The sequence below is a fragment of the Poromitra crassiceps genome (genome assembly GCF_964638095.1).
Source record: "Poromitra crassiceps genome assembly, chromosome: 7".
Lineage (NCBI taxonomy): Eukaryota > Metazoa > Chordata > Actinopteri > Beryciformes > Melamphaidae > Poromitra > Poromitra crassiceps.
In genome coordinates, this window is record NC_139628.1 from 15,833,502 (window position 1) to 15,861,197 (window position 27,696).

The window sequence follows — 27,696 nt, forward strand, 5'->3', positions numbered from 1 at the left end:
GTGAATACGGAGCTGACGTCTCGTGTCTGATTTTATTTTTCCTCATCAGTGTTTGAAAATCATTGCATGTGTACTCAGTCCCGTTGTCGGACCTGAGACATTTAACTTTCCCCCAAGGAGATACATCTGCTAGGAACTTTTCCGTAGCTAACACTGTGTCACTTTTCTTTTTCAGAAAATATGTAAACACTGCGCTCGAGTAATCGTCAGTGAAGGACTGCACATATTTGTAACCTTCAATCGACTCTGTGGGTACAGGACCTGCAAGGTCTGTGTGTACTAACTGTAAGGGAGCCTCTGCTCTGGTATCGGGCTCTCTATTTCTTGTTTGGGCAAATTTCCCCTGAATACACACCTTACATTCTTGTTCAGGCCTACATGCTTTACCTTTAATTTGCATGCCATCCACCACATTCTGCAGCTTTAGGACGTCATCATAATTGCAGTGGCCTAATATTTCGTGCCATGTCTGAATGTCGTGGCATGCATTACACTGGTCAATAGACTCACCCTCAGTGTGCAAATAATACAACTTGCCATACACATGTATTTCAAACCTGGTGCCGTTTTTGGTTATCAGTGCATCCTTGTCTTCTTTGAAAACGACCGTTGCCCCGCTTGCAGTGGCCGCCTTCACTGAGAAGATGTTCTGGGGGTACGATGGTATGAACAGAGCATCTCTCAGCGTCGCTTTGTGTCGTTGTCCTCTGTCGTCGATCAGGCAAACCTCCGCAGTCCCCCTCTTCTGCGCGACCCCACTGCAACGGGTGCCGTCTGCCAGCTCGACGCTGTGCTTTTCCGGTCTGAACGCGTTGTCAAAGTTTTTAAACTTGGTCACGTCGGTAATGATGTGAGAGGTGGCGCCCGTATCCACCATCAGTCCTCTCTCCTGGATGCCTCCAGCTGGCTGCTGCTGGGTACGGTTCTCTCCGTCCCTCATCCTGAACGCGAAGTCCTCGTCACCGTCTTCTTCCGAGGCTTTACATGCTCCGTCCCGTCTCTCCTTACTGTCCTTGTCCTTGCGTCTACATGTGGCGTCTTTGTGTGTGTCGCTTCGGCAACGACTACACCATGTCTTCTGTCGACACTCTTTAGCTCGATGGCCCTTGGTGCCGCACTTGAAGCACACCATCTCTGTGTCGCCTTTCTGGCGGTCATGTGTGTTTGCTCTGGCGGGCCGCCGCCCGGTTCTTCCTTGAGTCTTCATCACACTGTCGCTTGACTCAGCACATGTCTTTTCTGCTTCCTCAAAACTTCGTAGCTTAGTCTTGAAGTCTGCAAACGTGATGTTATCATTTGTGTGTGCCACATGTATGGCGAATGGCTTATAACTCTCAGGCAGTCCTTTCAAGATCATAGCCACCAGTAGACCATCCCCCAATGTCTCACCTGCATTTCGCAGTGCTGTTATGGCGATTTCTGCTCTGATGATGTAGTCCATAACACTCTCGTCGTTCGCCTTCTGAAGCGACGTCAGGGTGGTGTACAGGTTAATTATCCGGGGTTTTCCCTTACCGGCATAATACTCTCTCAATATTTTCAGAGCCTTTCTTCCATTGTTGGGTGCATCCCTCATTATGAGTGAGAGACTCTTATCATCCAAGAGTAGGATCATTTCGGCATATGCGTCAGCATTTTTCTTCACGTCGGCATCTCTTTGGTCCGCCGCCGGTTCTCCCAGGACCGTGTCCTTTAGTCCCAACAAGTGGAAATGTCCCAACATCTTGGTCTCCCATAGCTCATATTTTCTCTCATCTCCGTCGAATGCCAGTCGAGGCCACCTGCTTGTCCCTCGTTTATCCATGCTAGCCTGCGGCTCTTGTTACGCAGCTAGCTCGTTAGCACGCTCGTTTACCTTGCGTCTTTACACGTGGAAGTCGGCAAACTTTTCTCCCGAACGACTCCTGGGCCCATAACCTGTTGAGTTATACGTCTTTGCAGCACGTTGCATCCGGGAGTAAAATGAGACGATGGAGAGAGATGATATCTTTAGCCTTTATGGCGTAGTTTATTTAGTTGGTCACAAGCATCTAGCTGTCTGTGCTACAGCTCCACTCTGAATAACAAGCCCGGCTCTTTTCTTCTTCGGGCACCGGAAGGAAGTGGGAGATACACACTACCAATGTACAATAGCGCCTCCCTGTGGCGTTAACCCTTCACATAGCCAGTAAACACTGAACACTAGTACAGAACTGTGGACATATCTGTCATTGACATTTAACAAAGCAGATCGATATGGTGTCACCTTGTGTAATTCAACAACCAAACATCGCTGATGCCAGCCAACAAGGTGCAGCTGTGCAGGTGCAGATAACACGAAAGTGTTGTCCACATGCAGCATGGTAACCAGGCTTTCAATATTCATCTGATCGACTTTATGGATGCATCATGCACCATCATGTAGCCTATTAGGTACAAGGCTAATTCTTATCTTTTGGTTCCATTTTTGTGTAAAGCAAATTATTCCCATTAAGTAGCCTAATTAGCGTCCGTAGCCTACTCCGTTCTGAAAGACGACGCCCGCAATATAACAGCTGCAGTCTGCATAACGTTCGTCGGGGGAATAGTATAGGCTATAAATGCACATGACTACTTAACGTTAGTAGTTTTTGTAGGGAATGCACAAGTGGCTTAGCTAGACAGATTGCAGTTCTGGAGCTGGTTTCCAGAGGGAATATCGTCAGACCAACTCGCCACAGACAGCTATATAACCTACTACACAGGCATGGAGCATTCCTCCTGGCGCATGATTATATAGGCTACTTTTTTACTTTCACTGTCCTTGCTGCATGAGGTGATTTCCCCTGTAATTTTTTTATGAAGCATTCGCACTGTTCCGCCTTGCTGCTCCGACGCTTTCAAGTGGAGGCGGGTTGTCTGCTAAACCGGCGCTGTGACAAGATTTGCTCCCGGGACAAAAGGCGTATAACAATTTACCACCAACGCGCGCGCGTTCATGACTTTCACATCGGAGGAGCGGATCCTATTTTCCGTGCATTTTTCGGCTTTCAAGGCCGGTGTGAAAGAGCCTATAGTATGCTCTTCCATTTTAACAACAGAGTAATAATCTATACTATAATGAGGATATCATCTGTCTCTCTCTCTGTCTCTCTCTCTGTCTGTCCTTCGCGTATCTCCAGAACCGTTGGTCGGATCGACTTGAAACTCGCTGATGGCGACCCGACAGAGTGCGGTGCCCTGTTTTCGTGCCATTCGGACACGAAACACGTTCAATATTAATACATTTGTGTTCAATCAAGCGTATGCCCCTTCAAGCCCTGGCTGATCTGGGCTAAGTGTCAACACTGCTGTGAGTACAGTCGTTGAGTAAACAGGGTCGTTAACTAAATCAACATCGAGTCCTTGAGATTGAATGGGGGGGGGGGGGGTGTTATCTTACAAGGAGTCTTTGGCTGAAAAACATTTGAGAACCTCTGCTCTAGGGCATCACCACTTCCGGGAACCCGCATCCTCTGTAAGTAGGGTTGCCAGAGTAAAACCTAACCATTTCCACCACTGCTTATGGATGAAAAAAAACAAAAGAAAAACTCTCGTAATGGACAAGCCCGTCTTTTATTGTCACACGAACACCACAATACATGCATGCGGCCACAACACACTCATGCTGACGGTGGCCGGTGAAAAGTGCATTTAACCCATCCAGGCATGTCCTTTCCTCCGAGGGGCAGGCCAGGAGCAGTGGTCACTTTCTCGTACAGCGCCCGGGGACCAACTTCGGATGTTGTCGTCACTGGTCGGATGACGATGACGATCTGATCTTCTGCATGTTTTTAGTGGGGGGGTTATATACGGAGGAACCCCCTGGGGGGTACGGGGAGAACATGCAAACTCCACACAGAGAGAAAGGCCCTTACGACGAGATACCCCACCTGGGCAGTAGGCACTGAAGATATGGGGGGGAACACAACCACAGCGCTCACAGTGTCCCAGGCGAGAATCGAACTCAGGACCTTTTAACTGTGAGGCGACAGCGATACCGACTGCGCCACCGATGATGAGGATGAGCATCATCTGCTGCATGCCATCGAGAACCGTTGGTCGGATCGACTTCAAACTTTGGGAGTGTGCCCTATTGTGCAGTGCAGTGCCCTGTTTTTGTGCAATTCGGCATAGCGCCACCTACTGGCAACATATAAAATGTGGTTTATCTCAAGAACCATTCGTCAGATCGACTTCAACTTTGGGGAGTGTGCTGAGGGGAACACAGTGCAGTGCCGAATTTCGTGTAATTCGGCACAGCGCCACCTATTGGCCACACAAAAAGTGGTTTATCTTGAGAATCGTTCGTCCGATCGACTTCAAACTCGAGGAGTGTGTTTAGGGGTACTCAAGGAGGTGCAGGGAGCCGAATAATGTGCAATTTGGCATAGCGCCACCTACTGGCAAGACAAAAAGCGCTTTATCTCCATAGCCATTCATCTGATCGGCTTCAAACTTCGTAAGTGTGCTGCTAGGAACCTGACATAGAGCAGTGCCAAATTTTGTGCAATTCAGCACAGCGCCACCTACTGGCAACACAAAAAGTGGTTTATCTTGAGAACCGTTCATCCGATTGACTTCAAACTTAGGGACTGTGCTCCTGGGAACTCAAAGTAGTGCGGCGCTGAGTTTCTTGCAATTTGACATAGTGCCACCTGCTGGCAACACAAAAAGCAGTTTATCTCGAGAAACATTTGTCCGATTGTGACTTCAAACTTGGGGAGTGCGCTGCTCGGACCCCGATGGAGTGCGGTGCCGCATTTCATGCAATTTGGACTTATTCCAGGACTGTCTGTATGTCTGTCCTTCGCGTCTCTCGAGAACCGTTTGTCGGATCGACTTCAAACTTGCGCTTAGGGGGACCTGACAGAGTGCAGTGTGTGCAGGGGGAAGCGCCCACGGGGTGGTGCATGGGGGAACGGGCACTGCACTAGTATATAAAATTTACACAAATCATGAATGCTTTTTAAAGTTTGTATTCATTTGTTAAAACAAGTTTATACTATTGTTTACAGTAGATATTTGTGTCGACTACTATAGGCTATAGTCAAGTTTTTATCAGTTCCTTGTGTATTTTTTTCTTGTGTTTGTTCCTGCAACCCAATTTTCAGCCTGTTCTTCTATTCTTATACATCTTTGGCTTTTATTTACAATTTGTAAAGCACTTTGTAATTGTGCTAGATAGGCTATATAAAATAGGCTAGATTAGGCCTGTTGTTCCTTCCTGTTGATATCAAGTCTTTCATAATGGTTAACATTAGGCAAGATTAGGCCTGTTTCTCCTTCCTGTTGATATCAAGTCTTTCATAATGGTTAACAGCTTTATTTATTTCGGTATGCATCTCTGGCTAGTTGATTTGTTTAAAAAGCACACATCTGCTGACAACAAACAGTCAAAATGGCCGTGTGTCACAAACTGCGGTAACAACTCTGATTGAGACGCATATTCCGAATGCGCTGTATACATGTCCAAAGAATGCGCCTAAACCCGAATAATATTGGCATATTCCACATCTTAATCGGAAAAGTCTAAATTCGGAAAAAGGCCTAATTTGGAAAATCCAACCGGAATATGGTGTTTACATGACTCATCAAATTCAGAACATTGTCATTTTCTGAATAATAGTGGAATATTAGTGTGCATGTAAAAGTAGTGGTTTACTGTTTGTTTATCAAATAGATTATATTGATCTGACTTTATGTAAATGTTTAACCCCCTTCCCACAGTGTGGACCATGGTGGAGTGCAGATGATGAAACCAGGTCTGAGGAAGTGTAAGTGTGTATTTAATTTGATTACTGAAAACATAATAATCCTATTTAAATACAAACATCATGTATGTGACATATATTTACTCAAATCTTACTCTGAAAAAAAATAGCTGACAAAATGCTTCTTCATGAAACTGAAGAAAATAATGAACAATCAATCTGTTAATAAATAACCAACCACTAAACACAACCTATGTATTGTAACAGTCTGACAGCCACACACCCACAGACACCCGCACGCACGCACGCATGCACGCACGCACGCACGCACACGCACACGCACAAGCACACACACACACACACACACACACACACACACACACACACACACACACACACACACACACACACACACACACATTTTAACAATTTATTTATGTCCACATAGAAGAAAACGGTACAAGGACACAAATATAGAGGTGCAGTACATTCACAAAATGGACCAGTGGCATCGTCTCACAATACAGACCATAATACTCAGTTCTCAGGGGTACAAGTACTGTAGCAGTGCCTCCTCCATATATGGTGCTGCTAGCAGAGACAGCACAGTACTTTGCAAGCCGTAGCCTTTTTGGGCATCCCAATTTATTGAAGCCCTCTTACGAACAACCTGTGAGTATGTCCTAGGCTGCCAAATATGAAAGCAAATAGTTTGCACCTGCAACCAGCTCTGAGATGGTGTTTAGGAGTGGTTAGTATTTAATGACCTTGGTCATAAAGCCTTCCTTTAGGCTAGAGTCAAAGGTGCAGACTACCTCTAGAACAAACACTTCTCTGGAATCTTCATTAACAAATACAACATCTGGAGTCTTGACAGCCACACGTGGAAAAAGGACCTGTGCTATTATTACAGATGGAGGGTTTGACAGGATGCTTCTACCTTCTCACTGAGGGTGGGAAGTTATTTGATGTCCTGTGCTATGAGGTCCACTATTCTGTGGTGACATGCTGTGTCCATTCCTTTGTGAGCATAACAGCCATTCAAGATGTGTGACATTGTTTCACTGAGCGTTCTGTGGTGGGATGCAAACAATGGGAGACCTGAGTGGTAGGAGAGCAGATAGAAAGGTTGAGTCTGGTGGGAAGGACCTGTAGTCTGGCTTTTACTGTGAATGTGACAATGTCCTCATTGAGTGCAGTGCTCTGAGACAGAATGATCAGCAGAGAGAAGACATGCACGTTTTCCCTGCAGTTTTAGTCCAGTCCAGTCTACTGTTGTTGTTGTTGTTGTTGTTGTTGATATTGGTGTAAATCCATAAGAGTTGGCCTGCCACCTGTAAGTGTTAACAGGTCCACCGTATATGTGGCTGTTGCCTTGATCACAGTTCCAGAGTCACACTGCGTCCACTCCAGGGACACTCCAGCTCAGACACAAAGATCATTCAGATCCGGCCAATCGGACCAGACCCCAAATCCAGCAGAGTGAGGGTCAAATTTCCAAGCTGGGTGTCCTTCTGAATCCAAGAAGGTGGGGCTCTGAGTCTCTGGCCAATGGGACCTTGTGTCTCCTTAGGTCCAGTAACAGGGAAGATGGAGCCAGCTCCCTAACATCTCTGTCATCATTATTCAGCATTATTCAGAAGGTGGTAAATGCATGCTGGTAGAAATCCATGTCTCATTTGGTACCCCCAGCCCTCCCTCCCACTGGGGATGAAAATGTCATCGGTGCTGTGTGTGTTGAGTCCAGCTTTCTCACTAAGCTCAGTGCTCAGTGTTTTGTCATTCATTTCACTCAGCACTTTCTGTTGAATATGAATGTTGGAGAACAGCTGTTGAACTTTAGACATCAGAGGCAGTGGTCATATTTTTATTTAACCTTTATTTAACCAGGTTGATCCCATTGAGATACAAATACCTCTTTTACAAGGGAAGCGAAGCCTGGCCAAGATAGCAGCATCAAAGAGATTTAACAACATTAAAACAGACAAACACTAAGGCACAAAACATGTTATAAAACAGGCAAAAGCAGTTACAATGTTCATAAAAAAACATGCACAGATATGAAAGGAATTTGCTTCTATGTCTCTGATTAGATTTTTGAAAGTTCCAAGAGGAACAAGTTCCTTCAGTTTGAGGTTGCTCTGAAGTGAGTTCCAGGCTGTATAGGTGCTGAATACATGAAAGCATGTTTTTGGTGACATTTAGCTGGTAGTAATCGGTTGAGCGTAAGCGGTAATTACTGTGGGCTCTAGAAATATAGCCACAAAGGTACAATGGAATTAATCCAAGGATGGATTTATAGATAAACATGTACAATGGGTGCAGCCAGAGAGGGCCATTCAACCCTGGCATATAGGGTGCAGAGGTGAGTGAGGGCTTTACAGCCCGTGACAAACCTCAGAGCACCATGATACAGTGTCCAGTGAGTGGAGACAATAGACCAGTGGAGACAATAATCATGTCCAACCTAAATGTAAACCCAGACAAGATTACATTGTAGAACCAATGTTCTAGTAGAACTATAAGTGCGAGTGCAGCCAATCTTCCGCAGTCGTTGGTAAATTAACTTACCGGCCTTCTTTTGCAGCAGCTCCCAGTTTCTAAATTTGCCTGTTGCAGATTCCAGTTTACCTAGTTTTTCAAGACCTTCAAGTGTCTGTACGTAAACTCACCTATCTCCCGCCTAACAACAATGAATTGATTTGAGACATGTTTGCAGTGTATAGAGTTAGTGTAGTAACAGGAACAATGTTTGCCGTGTATAGAGTTAGTGTAATACAGTGGAATCCGCTTATAGTGATCAAACGCTTATATTGATCAAAAAGCTTGGTCCCGAATCATTCCTATACACGTGCTGTTTAAATAATTCGCTTATAGTGATCAATACTTCACTTACAGTGATCATTTTGGGGCTTGTCCCACTTGAGAACAATGAGAAAATATTTAAAACTACAGTAATTTTGTAATTTTTTACTTACAAACTGCCAAAAATGAGCCAACGAGACACAGCAGCGATACACTCTGCATGTCTGTCTGTATGGAGAGATTGCGGCATCTCTGTCCAAGCGAGACCGCTGTGTTTGAATCATCTGGAGGCCTAACTTACTGTAGGGATATTTAAAGTCAATAACATTCCTTTACTTTATATGTACTGTATTCATGTAATATATAATGTCAATTAGATGGTAATCTGCATGAGAATAAAGAAAAAGAAAAAATCGGTTATAATGATCATCCGCTTATAGTGATCAATTTGACCCGTACCAAGGTGATCACTATACGAGGAGTGCACTGTAACAGGAACAGTGTTTGCAGTGTATAGAGTTAGTGTAGTAACAGGAACAGTGTTTGCAGTGTAGAGTTAGTGTAGTAACAGGAACAGTGTTTGCAGTGTAGAGTTAGTGTAGTAACAGGAACAGTGTTTGCAGTGTATAGAGTTAGTGTAGTAACAGGAACAGTGTTTGCAGTGTATAGAGTTAGTGTAGTAACAGGAACAGTGTTTGCAGTGTAGTTAGTGTAGTAACAGGAACAGTGTTTGCAGTGTATAGAGTTAGTGTAGTAACAGGAACAGTGTTTGCAGTGTATATAGTTAGTGTAGTAACAGGAACAGTGTTTGCAGTGTAGAGTTAGTGTAGTAACAGGAACAGTGTTTGCAGTGTATAGAGTTAGTGTAGTAACAGGAACAGTGTTTGCAGTGTATAGAGTTAGTGTAGTAACAGGAACAGTGTTTGCAGTGTATAGAGTTAGTGTAGTAACAGGAACAGTGTTTGCAGTGTAGAGTTAGTGTAGTAACAGGAACAGTGTTTGCAGTGTATAGAGTTAGTGTAGTAACAGGGACAGTGTGTGCAGTGTATAGAGTTAGTGTAGTAACATGAACAGTGTTTGCAGTGTATAGAGTTAGTGTAGTAACAGGAACAGTGTTTGCAGTGTAGTTAGTGTAGTAACAGGAACAGTGTTTGCAGTGTATAGAGTTAGTGTAGTAAGAGGAACAGTGTTTGCAGTGTATAGAGTTAGTGTAGTAACAGGAACAGTGTTTGCAGTGTATAGAGTTAGTGTAGTAACAGGAACAGTGTTTGCAGTGTAGAGTTAGTGTAGTAACAGGAACAGTGTTTGCAGTGTAGAGTTAGTGTAGTAACAGGAACAGTGTTTGCAGTGTATAGAGTTAGTGTAGTAACAGGAACAGTGTTTGCAGTGTAGAGTTAGTGTAGTAACAGGAACAGTGTTTGCAGTGTATAGAGTTAGTGTAGTAACAGGAACAGTGTTTGCAGTGTAGTTAGTGTAGTAACAGGAACAGTGTTTGCAGTGTATAGAGTTAGTGTAGTAACAGGAACAGTGTTTGTAGTGTATATAGTTAGTGTAGTAACAGGAACAGTGTTTGCAGTGTAGAGTTAGTGTAGTAACAGGAACAGTGTTTGCAGTGTATAGAGTTAGTGTAGTAACAGGAACAGTGTTTGCAGTGTATAGAGTTAGTGTAGTAACAGGAACAGTGTTTGCAGTGTATAGAGTTAGTGTAGTAACAGGAACAGTGTGTGCAGTGTATAGAGTTAGTGTAGTAACAGGAACAGTGTTTGCAGTGTTTAGAGTTAGTGTAGTAACAGGAACAGTGTTTGCAGTGTAGAGTTAGTGTAGTAACAGGAACAGTGTTTGCAGTGTATAGAGTTAGTGTAGTAACAGGAACAGTGTTTGCAGTGTATAGAGTTAGTGTAGTAACAGGAACAGTGTTTGCAGTGTAGAGTTAGTGTAGTAACAGTAACAGTAACAGTGTTTGCAGTGTATAGAGTTAGTGTAGTAACAGTAACAGTGTTTGCAGTGTATAGAGTTAGTGTAGTAACAGTAACAGTGTTTGCAGTGTATAGAGTTAGTGTAGTAACAGTAACAGTGTTTGCAGTGTATAGAGTTAGTGTAGTAACAGTAACAGTGTTTGCAGTGTATAGAGTTAGTGTAGTAACAGGAACAGTGTTTGCAGTGTATAGAGTTAGTGTAGTAACAGGAACAGTGTTTGCAGTGTATAGAGTTAGTGTAACAGGAACAGTGTTTGCAGTGTAGTAACAGGAACAGTGTTTGCAGTGTATAGAGTTAGTGTAGTAACAGGAACAGTGTTTGCAGTGTATAGAGTTAGTGTAGTAACAGGAACAGTGTTTGCAGTGTATAGAGTTAGTGTACTAACAGGAACAGTGTTTGCAGTGTATAGAGTTAGTAAGTGTAGTAACAGCAACAGTGTTTGCAGTGTATAGAGTTAGTGTAGTAACAGGAACAGTGTTTGCAGTGTATAGAGTTAGTGTAGTAACAGAAACAGTGTTTGCAGTGTAGAGTTAGTAACAGGAACAGTGTTTGCAGTGTAGAGTTAGTGTAGTAACAGGAACAGTGTTTGCAGTGTAGAGTTAGTGTAGTAACAGGAACAGTGTCTGCAGTGTAGAGTTAATGTAGTAACAGGAACAGTGTTTGCAGTGTAGAGTTAGTGTAGTAACAGGAACAGTGTTTGCAGTGTATAAAGTTAGTGTAACAGGAACAGTGAAGAGATCCAACACACACCAGGTTGTTAGATTGACTTAAATTACATAAAACCTAGCAAACAACGTGTTTTGCAGTAGCTTCACCAGGTTCACTTTACAACTGATTGGCACAGGGGTGGGTTTAAAAAGGCTATATCAACAGGTGTCACAGGGGATGATCATTACAGGTCATGTGACAACATGAGTGACAGATCATGTGACAGCGGAATACAGATCCATACATATCCATATCAGTTATACATGTTTGAAAGGACAAGCACACCGAGTTGTGAATATAGTAATATCAAGTATCAAATGTAAATATAGATATTAGCAAATAGAAAAATAATAAAAAATTATGCGGAAGAAGAAGAAGAACTGGACGGACAAACCTGTCCTTATTACTGTCCTTATTGTTATCCTTACAGCCTTATACTGTCCGGATAAACCTTTCTATTGTACCTGTTTATTTGTCACACGAACACACATGCGGCCAGCCACACACACACCCATGCTGACGGTTGCCGGTGAAACAGTCTCTGCATTTATCCCATCCAGGCTTGTGGGCAGCTTTCTTGTGTACAGCGCCTGGGGACCAACTTCAAATGTTGTCGTCACTGGTCAGCTGATGATCTTCATGTTTTTTTTTGCTGGGGGGGGGGACCTCAGGAGGAACCCCAGGAGGAACCCCAGGGGAGCACGGGGAGAACATGCAAGCTCCACACAGAAAGGCCCTTATATATATACAGAGATGGGCGAAAATACATCAAAAAGTATTTTGATACAAACTACAAATACTTGCTCAAAAAAATTATCACAATACAAATACAAAATACTGGTCTGAAAAATGTATTTGAAATACAAATACGTATTTTGTACTTTGAAAATACATCAAAATACATTTCATAAAAACTGATAAAGAGCTGCAACTATTAGTCAAGTCATCGATTCATTGCCAAATATGACATTAATTGCCTATTTTGATGATCTATTCATCATTTTGAGCTATTTCGGAAACATTTCCTAATTCTCTGATTCCAGCTTCTCAAATGTGGCATTTTCTGGTTTCTTTAGATGGTAAATCGTCTCTTTAGTCCTCTGTGACAGTATTCTCCTTTGTGTACCCTCTAACACACTGCATACAGTTCTTCCATTTCAGTTTTAGCTGTTTTCAGCACAGCTAATTTCTCCCTCACTTCAGTCGTAAGACCTTTTGACTTATATAAAGCATTTCTACATGTTAACCTCAAGTTTTGGAACTTTTACTATGTTTAGCCATAGATATCTGACATCATGTATGCAGGGCTTAAAATTCACTTTGCAAACTAGGGGGGAATTCCCCCCATGTTCTTCAGATAGAAGGGATTTATAGATTTTGGGGGGGATTTTTTCATATAACGATAACGACAAATACCTGCTTCGCCTGTCCAATAAGCGATAATACAGTAATTTCACATTTTTGTATTTAAAAAAGGAAGTAGTTTACAGTATGCACACCTGAGTCTAAATTACTATGACTTTTGTCGTGTTTTTTCTGCAGACTATAAGCCATAGGCTTTTGGTTCTATGAAAGCCTTTATTTTTTTGTATTGAGTGATCCACTTGACTAAAACACTAATATCATATTATATCAGAAGTGTTCTTTGTTTTGTGTTCACAATAGTGATGTCAGTTAGATTTGGTTAGGTCAGAGCTATGGAATATTAAATCATCCATCTTTGCTCACTACATCTGCCTTTCTTACTGTCATTACTGGCAACTAAACCTGTTCGAATTTAGCATTGGGGAGAGTTCTATTGAAGTGACCATAAACCATCTGTGTCATTTCACTTTTTATTGAAAATGCTTCCACCAGATTTTCACGGCTGCTTTATGAGAAACGCCATTTTAGGCAGGACAAACCAACCCTTCTAAACACGCTCTAATGTAATCACAATGGGAGATTTCTGCACTCTGGGCTAATTTCAAATGGCATTTGAGTGGCGACAACATCGTTGACATCACTGGCACTCAGCATAAGGAGGATTAACGTTATTATTATCGATATCAGATGCTTCATCGTCAATAACGTAACGCTAAACATCACTGACACTGACGTTACTCGGTGTTGACCAGTGGGCAACAGAATTAGGGAATGTATGAGGCCAGTCGTGAAATTCCATTAATTCGAAAAGTCCGCAGGGGGGCGCACGTCAGGTCCGGAAGTGACGACAGGTACATTGGCTCCAATGTAAAAATGAGCCGACTTCTCTCTCGTTCTGTGTCTTAAATGAACATTTTCCGAATGAGCTTATGGTCTGAATAAACAATTTCAAGTCTTTTACATGCCCTCCTGGGCTCCGTTTTCTAAATTATGGTCCCATTTCGAGTAAAAGAGCCGATAAAAATTATAACTTTGGGGGCGGGATTTTCTTTGATTGACACCAGCCACAGGAAACCAGATGATCCCAACCAGTTGCCAAGGCAGGCTAGCTAGCTAGCTAGCAACGTAGCCAGAGATTAAAAGTAAAATAACAGAAACAGCGTTACCCTTATGATATTTTAATGATGTTAGTAGACACACGTAACAGTATAGATCCCCGTTATGAGGTATGTTGATCAAAAGAACACCTACAACGCTATATCGAAATCGGGTTTTAGTGGACGGGCAGCTCTGAAGTTGGGGCTTCAGAGCTGATCTGCGGCTAGCTAGCTAGCAACGTAGCAACAGTATAGAGCCCCCGAGGTCTGTTGATCAAAAGAACACCTAACGCTATATCGTTATGTAATGTGACTTGTGACATGATCACCACATTTCAATAAATATAACGTTTTTGCACATTTGAATGCTGCTGGTCGTTTGTTTAATGCTGTATATATTGGACATTCAAAGCTGATACACAATTGTGTTGAGGTAATTCCGCAAAGCTCAGTTAAAAATATAACGTGTAACACCAATGGAAGGATGGGTAGCATTAGCTAACGTCATCCAGGCTATAAACGTAAGGCTATTATAAAGTTATGAAACGCTGATTCAGACGTTACAATAATATGACATAATATGAGCCAGTTAGCCTAGCTAGAGAGAGTAATTTCAGACCACCATATCACCATATTTCATTTCAATAAATATAAAGCATTCGTTGATTGAAGCAGACTCAGACTGCTGGTCGGTTAAGTTTCTCCGTCGTCCTGTCCTCTGGTCCAATCTTCGGTTCATAGTTTGTGTTCACTCGACATCACTCTCTGTGCACACCACGTAAAACTGATTGATGGTGTCATCACAAGGACTTGCTTTTAAAAAAAAATCCGAAATCTCTTGGTAAAGAGCGGTACTCCGTTTAACTGCGTTTTATTGTGTGTAAAAACGTCACACAGAGCCGAAATCTCTCTGTTTAGAGCGGAACTCTCTGTTAGCAAAGGGTCTGAAAGGCTAGACCTGCTAGCTTTTGGCCTAGAGCCGAAATCTCTGTGAACAGAGCGGAACTCTCCATTTCAAACGCCGGGTTTTCACCCTCCACTGCTGGCCTGCCTGCCTGCCCTGCTTCGGCCGGGTCCGAGTGGAGTCCTCAGCGGCGGGGTTTGCCTTCAACCCAGGATCCGTTGAGGACAGTCTGCTACTACCACGACGATAGCGAGGCAAGGCCCGACGCCGAAGCTAGCTGGGCTAGGATAGCCCTTGAACTAGCTCAGGCGGCTTCCATCCCCCGGAGCTGCCTCCTAAGATCTGTGCCGGTGAAAACACTGGCCTACACAGCAGTGGGATCTACCCTGCCCTCGACCGGGTCTCGTCAGCATCTACGACGGTGGGGTTAGCATTCAACCCAGGATCCGTGGTGGACGTGCCACTCCTACCCGGCATCAACAAGCGGGGCCTGTCGCGCTGGTGGCAGCTAGCGGAGCAGCTAGCTCCTACCAGCGGCGGGTTTTCTTCGCTCTTCGCTTCAACCTTCAGCAAATCCATACAGGGTCCCAGCTGCATAAAGTGTGGAAGAGCCAGAAATCTCTGACCCCTTCCCAGAGCTGGAACCCTCCTCCCAGTAGCCGCTATCCTAACGAGGTGGCGGGCTACCTCGTGATCAGCTCCAGAGGCCTTCACCGGAGGCTATAGCTAGCTTCGCATCATTGGTACATCCCTGGTAAGAGGCTAAAGCTAACGACGCTCCTCAGCTACAGCCCATCAACCCCAGGACTTGGCCGGTCTTGAGTACCACACCTCCAGCATCGCTTTTCGGACAGTTACCTTGGTCTAGCCATGGCCAATTTCAACATGGTTTATTTTATTTTAGCTTTTATCACCTTGACTTCTCCAACCGTTATGCATTTAAATGATCTGTATGTGCCTGCGCATTTGCCTAGCGATAAAACGGACACTGTCAGTCAAGGTAACTCTAACTTTACTACGGATGGTCTTTTTAATTTACTCATAGTGGATCACATAAGATCCGTTTTTCCTCCTGCTCTACTGGTGTTAAAATCTTTTATCCTGCATGAATCTATGTCTGTTGAAACATGTAATGCTAAGGTTAAACGTCCAAAAAACGGTATTAAAAATGCCTTAACCCGATCAGCAATTTTATTACTCCTTTTAGTATCTGGTAACATCAATGTTAATCCTGGCCCAGTAGCTCAGATGGAGAGCCCAACCCATCCTTCTACCCAAATCCCCCCACCCCTGGCTGACAGTTTGTACATGTCTTTGGACAGGCTGTGGTCGGCTCGGGGGTTGCATATTATACACCTCAATGTTAGGAGTCTAGTAAACAAGATTGATGAAATTAGGCTGCTCTTTGCGAGCAACAAGGCCCATATTATTTCGTTCTCTGAAACGTGGCTGGATAGCTCCATTAGCGATTCAGAGATCGAAATTCAAAATTATACAATTATAAGGAAAGACAGAAACAGGAGAGGGGGAGGGGGGGTATGCGGGTACATTCGATCGGACATTTGTTTTAATGTAAGGTCGGATCTGGAATGTGCCCAGTTAGAGGCGGTTTGGCTGGACATTTTAATGCCTAAAACCAAGCCCCTTTTAGTCGGGATTTTATACCGCCCACCGTCCCAGTCAGCCTTTTATGAGTATCTGGAGGAGTCATTTTCCAACGCTATTGACCACGGTAAACGCGAAACAATTCTCATTGGAGATTTGAACACAGATATGCTTAAACATGACTCCTCTAGCTTCAAAGCCCTTAAGGCTTTTTGTAAACTTTTTAGTCTACATCAATTAATTTCCCAGTTTACTAGAGTGTCCCCCACGTCAAATACCATTATTGATCTTGTGCTTACTTCTGACAAGTCCAATATTTCCAACAGTGGTGTAATTGAGTATGGCATAAGTGATCACTCACTCATTTATTGTACACGTAAAACTCAGAGACCAGTAATAAACTGCCACCACACGGTCAAAATTAGATCCACGAGGAACTATAATAAGGAGTCCTTTGAACACGAGCTTGGAAAATCGGACTTGTCACAGGTGCTCAATATGTCAGCGGCAGAGGATGCATGGTGCCTGTTTAAGATTACATTTCTAGGGGTCATTAACCGGCTGGCCCCGGTCAAATCGGTCAGGTTTAAAACGAGAACCGAACCCTGGATAAATGCAGATATCATCGAAGCCATTAAGGTCAGAAATGATAGCCTGCAGAAATTCAAGATTATAAAAGATGAAGCTTCCTTCGGCCTATTTAAAAAGCACCGAAATGAAGTAAATAGGCTGATCAAAAAGGCAAAATTAGAGTACTATAATGAGGTAATTGCAGAGAATAAGGATGATCCCAAAAAGCTCTGGAAATCCTTAAATCAATTGGGCTACAATAACAAACTTAAAACTAGATCTCTTAACGTGAACTTAAACTCTGTAGGCACCTTAACATCTGATAAATCCCTTGTCGCTGGCATCTTCAATCGCTTCTTTACAACCATTGCTAGCACCTTGGTTAGTAAATTACCCTCTCACTCTGGACGGTATGGTAAAGACCACATAGAGAGCTTTTACTCAAACTTAGGAGTACGGCCGGATGACTTCCAGTTTCAGGAGGTGTCAGAGTAGGTGGTGCTGTTGAAGCTCAGGGCCCTTAAGCCGTCCAAAGCTACAGGTATTGACAACATCCCAAGCAGGTTCATCCGAGATGCAGCTGATTTGATTTCACCTTATATTACCCATATAATCAATCTGTCTATTAGAGAAGGTCATGTCCCCCATGATTTCAAACAAGCCAGGGTAATCCCCCTTCATAAAAAAGGAAGTAAACTTGAACCAGGAAATTATCGCCCAGTCTCAATCCTCTCCTCCATCTCTAAGGTAATTGAAAGAGTCATTTTTGAACAAATAGACAGTTACCTTGCATCTCGGGAGCTCCTGTTTAAATTTCAGTCTGGATTCAGAAAATCTCATTCAACTGACACCTGTTTGCTTTTTCTAAACGATTACATCAGAAAGGAAGTTGACGCTGGCAAATACTGTGGTATGGTCATGCTTGACCTACAAAAAGCATTTGACACCGTTAACCATGATGTCCTCCTGTGTAAGCTCGGGGCTCTGGGCTTCAACAGCACTTCCCTCAACTGGGTTAGGTCCTACCTGGAGGGTAGGGAGCAGGTGGTGGACGTAAATGGATCAATGTCATGTCCCCTCCCCCTGACGTGTGGGGTCCCCCAGGGAAGTATTTTAGGGCCTTTATTCTTTTTAATTTATATCAACGATATGAAATCGGCCTGTGATTGCAACCTGTTCCTTTTCGCAGACGACTCCGCCCTCTCGTTCTCGCACAAGGACAAGGAGGAGATCGAAAGGAAATTGAGCAGTGAGCTTCACAGTGTTAGTGTGTGGCTCTCGGATAACAAATTATCACTTCATCTGGGGAAAACGGAGGCCATTTTATTTGGGTCAAATTTTAATTTAAAAAAGTCCCCCGAGTTTAAAATCATGGTGGGTGACGTAGTTGTTAACACCAAGGAGGAGATTACGTACCTTGGCTGCATTTTAGATAACAAACTTTCTGGAGAAAGCATGGCCTCAAAAGTGATTTCCAAGGTTAATCAAAGAACCAAATTCCTAGCCAGAATTTCTTCTTTCATTGACAAGAGCGCCATTGAAACCTTGGCAAATGCTCTGATTCAATGTCACTTTGACTATGCTTGCTCCTCCTGGTTCACGGGAATCACCATCAAACTCAAAAACAGGCTTCAGACCTCCCAGAATAAATTAATACGGGTTATTCTGAAACTTCATCCCAGAGTCCATCTCCTCCCCTCTCACTTCCATAGCCTTAGGTGGCTCAGAGTGGAGGAGAGGGTTTCCCAAATCAAATTGTGCATGGTATTTAGGATCTTTAAAAGGGAGGCTCCTCGCTACCTCTCTGACTATTTCAGTCAGTGAGGTAAGTCAGTGAGGTACATGGCTACTCCACAAGAGGAAGCACCTCCAACATTGTTCCCCCTAAATTTAAAACTCTAAAGGGTAAATGCACCTTTTCTTACTCAGCAGCTATTTTATGGAACAAACTCCCTGAGAGTATTAAGACCCTTAACTCCAGGTTCTCTTTTAAGCTTGCCTTGAAAAAATGGCTGGTTGGCTCCCAAATGTGATCCTAACCTTTTATTTTCCTTTTCTTATGTCCCCTGAATAGTCGCGGGTTTTAAACCCTAGGTAGGTTCCTGTTTTAGTTTAAGAGCTGGTCTCTATCTTATTATTTATTGAATGATGCATTCTTGCTAGGTATCTAAATAACCATTCACTTAAGGTTTAATGTATGTTTGGATTGAGTGTAAAATGTTATCTGTTTGTGTTGTCTTTGCCCGCGCACACACGCGCTCATACCTGCATACAGATTCACTCCTCTTAGGACCACAATGGAAACAAGCCCTCGGGCTTTATTGTGTTTTATTCCTTTTGATCAATATGATGTTGTGTTGTCTTGTACGATCCTGCTATTATTGTTTCAATAAAGTTATCAATCAATCAATCAATCAACAATCTTATACATGATAATATACAACAAGGCTATCTTTGTTGACAATGTTTATTGACAAAAGCAACAAGCAAATATAACAATATTCTCCAGTCACTGGCAGATAGGCTACTAGCTACAATTGTTCAAAGCAAATCTCTCATGTCAGCATTTGGCTTGTGTGTTATTGCAATTTCCTATGTTGAAACAACTGATCAGCAGTAACGTGTAGTTTAGCGTTAATCTCAGGAGAACAGAATATTATAGCTTTGATCTTCACAAATCATGATCCTCTGTTGTGTGTGTCCCATCTGGTACTGGACGGCGGCTACTCCTGGAAGAAACTAATTAGACACTGTTAATCACTGTATAACGTTAACGTTTGCTTACCCAACACTACGTGCGATTGGTAAATACTGTAAATGCAGAGGTGGATAAACTATCCAGAGGAGTTGAACCCCCTTGTTCCCCCTCATCTAACGTTAGCTAGATATATAACGCTATAGCTGGTAGATCATATGAGTATGCTTTGAGTCTGCCTCATCTCAAAGAGGTAACCTAGGTAAACAGAACTGCGTTTGTTTTCTGTCTACGTCCGAATCTGTGCAGCATGCAATACTGTTTAACGTTGTATAACGTTAACTTATGCTACTCTAGTCTAACGTCTTCCTGTAATGACAAATGGACATGTAGCTAGCGTTAATGTCATGCTATGCAATTAGCGTTACGTTAGAAAATAAGATTACCTCGATTTTGTGGAAGATGCAAGCGGCAGGCTGGTGACGCCGCGCGAGGTCTGGAGGAAATAATACTCTGGTTTTTCTTCGGGCTACTGTATTCACTGTGAGAGCAATGGAGCAAGGCTAGCAATAGCAACTAATGTTAGCAACATTTGTTAGCCAAGCTAACGGCTAGCAGGGAAAATAACATGAACAAGATGGATGCCGTGGCGGAGGAAACCCTCCCCCGAGTCCCGTCCATGCTCACGCCCTTTCCTGTTTTCCCGGCTCCAGGTTTGAACAGATTTCACACAATGCAACAGGAAAATCCATTCATCCAATCAAACGAAATCAAACAATATCGGGAAATGAGCTTCATTTTGCCGTGTCAAAAACATATAGCTAAGGTGGTCCATATATTGTACTGTCAATGGTGTTGACGTTTCAGCTATAGGTGCCTTGTTGTTCGACTGTCCTGTTTCTGAGGACGTCGTTTTCCTTTTTAGTCAGCGATCTATCATGTTTGCAAGCAGCTGTCTGAAATCAGCAGAGGAGCGTTGATGTCGCGACTCGAGAGAGGACTGAGGGACGCGATATTTTTTTCCCCATGATGGCGAAGGCATAGGCGAAGGCAAGCCCCGCCCCTCTCTGCCTCTGATTGCCCTAGTGTCAAACGTTCATCCAATCACATTCGCTTGGCTATCCTGCATCTCTTTCTACAGTGTGTGCTCAGTGGGTCAGATAGACAGCTGTTTCGCTTGCTAATCACCATTCCTCACAAGATCGGTCTGCGCAAACCATTGCGGGATTACTCCCCCTTTATAAATTGAAAATATGCGGGAATTCTGGAAAATGTGAGGGATTCCCGCAATCCCGCGCCAAATGTTAAGCCCTGATGTATGTATGTATGTATGTATGTATATATATATATACTGTATATAGGGGCCATCATGCAACTGTGTGCCATCGGCCAATACTACATCAGAGTTGCTCGAGTGACATCACTTATGACATCACAACTGCCCTGAGTGACATCACAGTTGAGGAATCGGTTGCTCGAGTGACATCACTGATGACATCACAATTGTCAAGTGACATCACTGATGACATCCCAATCGTGAGCCACACTGCTGCCACACCGCCGCCACCCACTTAATTAAATAATTAGCTGTCTCTCTCTCTAATATGATACACTGGTTTGAATATGCAGTAAACAGTTGCATTTGTAGATAGGCCAGTGCATGCAATATCTAATCATCAATTTATATTAGTAATTTATCTCTGGGGGAATTTACACCAATACGAGGCTTCATTACTAGTAGACGAAGAAGTGATGTGAAGTCTGACTCAAGACCCACCCTACTCTGCGTCTACAAAGTCTGAAAGCATTTTGATACAAATTACATCTTTTTTTTCTCGGTCCAGCCAAATACAAATGACAAAATACACAAATGTAAATTTATTTTAAATACGCATTTTAAATACATGTATTTAACACATTCACTGCCAGCCATTTTTCAATACTGTAGTTAGCTTCTGCCAAGGTTTTTTTTTGAGGATTCTGGCTCATCTTTCAAGAGCCGAGGATTCGTTTCTGTTAGGATTTTGTGAACACACAATATCTCAAAAGAACTAATAGAATGTGTGCTTTCTCTGTCTAAAAGAGTTAGTTTGTAGAGTTAGTAGTTATGTAAGCATTAGCAGTTGAATACAGCATGGTTTCAGCGTCAGAAAATTTATTCTGAGATAAACGGCTTTTTGTGAAATTCGATAGAACAGTCACTTTAACCATTCATTTTTGGCATCAGTAAGACGTCAGACATCTAAACAATAGTTTTGAACAGTAATTTCCTCCATAACAGCAGGAAACCCCTCTCTGCTTCAAACTCCTCCCTCCGTGGGCGTTCTCCTCCGCCCTCCTTGGCTCTGCAGCGGGTCTGTGACAAACGAGTTGCTGCTGCCTGGCTGCTGCCTGGCAGTCTGGATGGGGCTCGCTGGATGGGGCTCGCTCGTTTCTTGGCATTTCGGTTGAGAGCTCTGATGAAGCTCTTGCGATTCTGCGCTTATTTATGCTGCGTGTTTCAAAGTGTGCACCCAGTCTATTCTTGGAACCCCCCACCGTTGCCACCGCTGTGCGTCAGTGCGAAAGCGAAAGCGTTTTCGCCATCCATTTTACAGTATGAGAACGGCTTCCTCGCGCTTTTCCCTGCAGTTTTGGCTCGCCTCTTCCTACTCTGGAGAGACATGTCGCCACTCAGTGGGTCGGTAAAATAGATTATACACATTCAATACCTCCAATATTTGTATAAAAGACGTAAAAGGGTTGGATCCACGTCCCACCGTCAAAAAAAAAAAAAAAAGATTTAAGCCGAGATATCTCGTCTTTGGCAGTCAACCGTTGGATTCTGTAAGCCGAGATATCTCGTCAATGGCAGTGAACGTGTTAAAATATTGCCCATCTGTGTATAAATATATATACATATATATATATATATATATATATGGGAAGGGGTCCGTACCAGGGAGATCTAGCCTCATCTCTCCCTATTCACCTTATGTTGCCACGCCCTATTTGTCTCTTCCGTGTAAGACGCAATTGTATTTGTTCCTCCGGTTCAGCGTTAGCCGGCCGGCCGGTAAACATCAATAAACTGTAAACTAAGAATGAAGTTTGGCAACATTCAGCAGCTACACTGTGGCCAATTTCAGTTACATGCTCATAGCGTTGCTGCGAGGAGCCGATGGCTGTACGCGGTTCAAGATTCAAGATTCAAGATTTTTATTGTCACTCCGTAGTACAAGTATCACGTGTGAAATTCTTGTGCTGTGGACTCCGTTTACAACATAGTACAATATAACAGGGCATATGAGTGCAAAAACAACAAGAGACACAACAAGCAATAAGGCAGTATAGTGATAAGACAAGTCAGAGACAGTGGCATATTCACTGCACATTCACTGCACTTTAGACGTGCTTAAACATTTTAAATTCGACGTATTTGACGTACAGGTGCAAATAGCATATACCTAATTAAACATACAATTAAACATTAGACATACATAATGGTAGCAGCTACAGTACGGTACAGTACAGCTACTACACTATTTGTGTATGTTATGTTGTGTATGTAGGTTGGCATTTATCATTAGTTACAAAAGCACGTCGACAGTGTTTTCTCACTGCCAGTAACAGTAGGGGTTGACAGATACTAGCTAGTCCGAATGGGCACACAGCCAGCACTCTCAGGGTGTATTCACACCTCTGGGTCGTTTGCTTTGTTCCGATTCCGGGGCTTAACTCATTGAGTGCCAGCCACTTTTGGAAAACGGATGCTCCCAGTGCCAGAGTTTCAGAGCGTTTTCAGTGATTTCTCGAGGCCCACAGAATATTGTGTGATATTACTATGTAAACACCGAACACGCCCAAAGAACGATGAGACTCTCTTCTATCATCAGCAAAAAAAAGTTTATTGATATCATTTTCCGTTCTTTAGTTATCAGCCGGAGAAGATAGGTTGATTTCACCAAAGACGTTTCAGACTAGAACCTGAGATAATGAGCCTTTTGTGAAATGAAGCATTTCAAGCAAATCACTGACTCTGAAGCTAATATTTTCTGACCTGAAACATCTGAACAGTAATTTCCTTCAATAAAACAGCACCCCCACCCCCCTCAACTCCAAACTCCTCCTCCGTGGGAGTGTCTCTGGTGGCTCTGCTCGCTCTGCTGCGTGTGTCAGGCGAGTCTCTGCTGCCTGCTATGGCAGGCTCTGCTGCCTGCGGATCCACGTTCGGATGGCGGCCGCTCGTCGGGGGCGTCTGGATCGGGCTCGCTGAGTTCGTCTGCGTTTCTGGGGTTTCGGTTGTGAGCTGGGATGAAGCTGCGTCCGATTCTAGGCTTTCTGCTGCGCGTTTCAAAGTGCGCTGCTGCACCCAGAGTCTATTTTCGGAGCGCTCCGCCTTGTGCGCCGGCTCCCAGCGCGACACCGAAAAGTCAAACCATTCTCATGAGAATGGTTTGGCTTTGGTTTTCTTTTCTGGCGGCTAATCGTGTGGAGAAACTATCGCAGCAGAGACAGAGAAGCTCAGTTGTGAGAGCGGATTGGCTGCTGTTCGCAGCTAACGTTAGCTCCAGCCAGAGCAATCTGTGCCGCTCTGGCTCATGCATCGGTTTCTCTTTCATCACGGCTTTTTCTGCTGTTTTTCCTCAACTTTCTCTAATCTGGAGAGCACTGTCACCACCTAATGGGTCCGTAAAATAGGTTATACACCTTCAATAGCTCCAATATTTTTACAGGAGATGCATGAGGCTTTGATCTACGTCCCACCGTCAAAAAACGCATTTGCCGTCTTTAGACGTCATTGGCACTCTACGTTGCTATTTGATTTGACGTCGATCGACGTCATTGGCACTCAATGAGTTAATTGATACAATTGTTGCATTTGTGCCTTGGTTCGTTTGTGTTCACACAGCCACAAATCAAACGATCCAAATAGTATTGCCAAGCCTCTTGGATTGGCCAGGAGACACTCTGGTAGGCTAATAGCCTCCCGGGATGGAAAAAATAATTCCCAGAGATTTTATATGATTATAATAATGTGTTTTGTAAGACCTACATTGTAGGCTACGTCGGGTGTGCGCGTGTGAGGAGAGAGAGAAAGAAAGAAAGATCGGGAGAGAGAGAGTGAGAGTTATTCATTTATTTATTTATTTATTTAGGCTGTCTATCGGGAATTTGGAGATAGAAGATCAAAGACCCTCGCAACCTCTACTATTAGCTAATATCACGGAGACTTCAGAGGATTAGCCGACACATAGGCTATGAACACCTGTCCTGTCAGGAATAAAATATTAATAAATAATTTAATAATAGCCTACGTACATTTCAAGGAATACATGCAATAAGTCTGATTGTCTGATTGAACCAGACAATCTTATCACAAAGAAGGCTGGCTCTGATTACCACGACTTGTTATTTAATGGAGACCAGAGGTAAGATGATCGAGTTCAAACTGCTTATGTGATGATGCACGGTTTTTAAACGATAAAAATGCCCGTTCTTCAGGCCATTACGCACAGCGCAGCTGACTACGGCAACTGTTTTATCCAAAAATGCGCACTGTTTCCTGCTTTGTGTCGGATCGAGGTCGGCTCACGTTCTCACCACAAACGAACCGCACCAGAGTTCGTTTAAAGCGGACCGAGACCACCCTTTCTTGGTGATCTCGGTCCGCTTGTTTTGTCCCGCATCCGAGTGCGATGGCTGTGTTCACACTCCCCCAAACGAACCGCACCAAGGGGGAAAACGCTCTCTGTTTCGGAACAACTGCTCCAAACGAGATAGGTGTGAATACACCCTCAGTCCTCGCTGCTCATTAAAAATGTCCAAATAGCCGTTATTCTGATAAACTGGTCACATATTTGGAATGTTACCTCCTCATCCGAAAAAATATAAAAACTTTATAACCGTTTTTTTTTTTTTGCTTGAAAACAGCTTTTTGGCAAGTCTAAAAATGATAAAGGAAAAAGGAGTAATCTACTTCCGGGTCTAAAATGGAATAACGATTACAAAATTACATTATGCAGAAGCATCCTGATATGGGCAAATGATAAGGTGAATACAAGGAGTCACCTGCAGGTAGAAAAAAAACAAAAGTTAATACATCATAAAAAAGGGCTCAGATCGAGTATTCATTCAAACCATTGGGCCCAACTGTGTTTAAGGTGTGTATCCAATATGCTTCCCTCTTAAGCAATTGGTTGATGATGTTTCCCCTTCTTGGATTGGGTAAGACTCTCTCAATGCCTATACATTTCAAAGAGGCTGCAGAGCCGTGATTTCTGTCATTGTAGTGGCGGGCAATTGCATAATCCATGTTGCCATTTCTTATAGCTGCCTTGTGTTCTGCAATTCTTAATTTAAGATTGTGTTTGGTTTGGCCGACGTATATGAGACCACAAGAACATTTAAGCATGTAGACTACATGTGTGGTCATGCAGTTGATTAATTATTTTATTCTGTATTTTTCTCCTGTACACTAGAAGGACCAGAATTCCATAACTACTACAACGATAGATTTCAAACTCTATAATCTCTCATGATAAATACCCAATTAAAAGATGAATGCATTCATTGTGTTAAGATATCTTTTGAAAAGACAGAATAACACCAAAATGTGCATTTTAACAAGTTGAAAGAAGTGCCAGAATTCCATAACTACTAGAATGGCCGTAAGTGATCATTTTGACCACTAGATTTCAAACTATAATCTCTCATGATAAATACCCAATTGAGACATTAATGCATTGTGTTAAGATATATTTTAAAAAGACAAAACAACACCCAAATGTGAAAATAGAGACTACAAATATAGAACCCTGAGAAACTCAGTGAGGTCAAAATGACTGCCTATGGTCTTTCTAGGTAAAAATGCTAATATTTGATTTGCCTTTTGTGTAGGCCTAATTCAAGTCAAAACTATTTTAAATGACAATACAGACACTTTTAAGAAAAGTCAGGTACCAGCAGCATTGTATTTTTTAACTCAATAAAGTTATTGCACATCATTTCAAAAAGGTAAAATTGACCACTGTGGTCTTTCTAGTGTTAAAGACTTTTGTGTTAAAGGTATTTGAGCAATGTATGCATCGACCACACTTGTTTTTTCCCATAGACTTCCTGAGAGAGCCAATTGGTTTTCACTGCAGGCTCTCATGGATTTAACTATAGAATCACTGATGTTTCTGCCCCTTTTGTAGCAAAACAAAGAGGCAGCAAGAGTTTGAGGCTAGGGTCACAATCCAAGATTCTCCAATGTTTCTTTATGATGTTCTTGACTTCTCCTGAGACATTATTATACTCTGACACAAAGGTGACCTTGTTGTCTGTGCTTTTCTCAGGAGGGTACAGTAGTTGTTTTCATTCTAGGGTTCTAGTTTTACTGACAGCTACATCTAGAGATCTCTCGCTATACCTCTGTCTTTAAAGCGTCTCCTCATCTCTTGAGCTTTTAATTCAAAGTCAGATTCTCTGCTGCATATAGGTGTGTGTGTGTGTGTGTGTGTGTGTGTGTGTGTGTGTGTGTGTGTGTGTGTGTGTGTGTGTGTGTGTGTGTGGGGGTGTGCGTGCATGTGAAAATTAGTGTTGTAGGTTAGTTGGTGTGTGAAGAGTTTAGATTTGTATTGGAAAACGCTTGCTAGCCATCAGAACCAACACAGTCTCACAGGAAATTGTAATATAGCAACGTTTTGGACCAACGTTGCTATGTTACAATTTCGGCTCCAAAATTGTTAAATGGTAACGTTTTAGGTTTAGGGTCTGGGGAGAGGTTAGAAAACACACACACACATACTCACACTCACACACACACAAACACACACACACAAACGCACACACACCCGCACGTGCACGCGCACACACACACACAGACGCACGTGCACGCGCACACACACACACACACACACACACACACACACACACACACACACACACACACACACCAGAGCTGCCAAGCTTCACCAAAAGTTTGGAGTGAGACTTTGGCCAGCGACAAAAAATGTACGTTTGAAGCAAGATTTAGTGAGGAATCTTATTATAAATGAACATGATGACACTGTTGTGATTCATTATTGGTCTTAATTTCCATATGACTTCCTTATGATTATCATTGATTTCAAACACATCACCAGCCCTACTTTAGGTTTAGCCCCCCTGGACAAACATGCACCAGCGCCCCCGGAGGTCCATCTACAAAATAACATGATTTATTTAAACAACCAACAAGAAGAATATGTGACTAAGAAGATCTATTCAGATAAAATCATGATTCACAATCAAACA

The 27,696-nt window shown here is 42.9% G+C and overlaps 1 protein-coding gene across 1 annotated transcript in view; it reads left to right on the forward strand.

The window, feature by feature from the left end:
- Positions 1-27,696, forward strand: part of LOC310779436 (uncharacterized protein) — a gene marked incomplete at its 5' end in the record, with an annotated part of 49,289 nt that overhangs the window by 18,967 nt on the left and 2,626 nt on the right. The window contains one exon of the mRNA XM_083639969.1: positions 5,728-5,774. Coding sequence (XP_083496095.1) covers positions 5,728-5,774 — 47 coding nt within the window. The remainder of the gene's footprint in view (positions 1-5,727; positions 5,775-27,696) is intronic.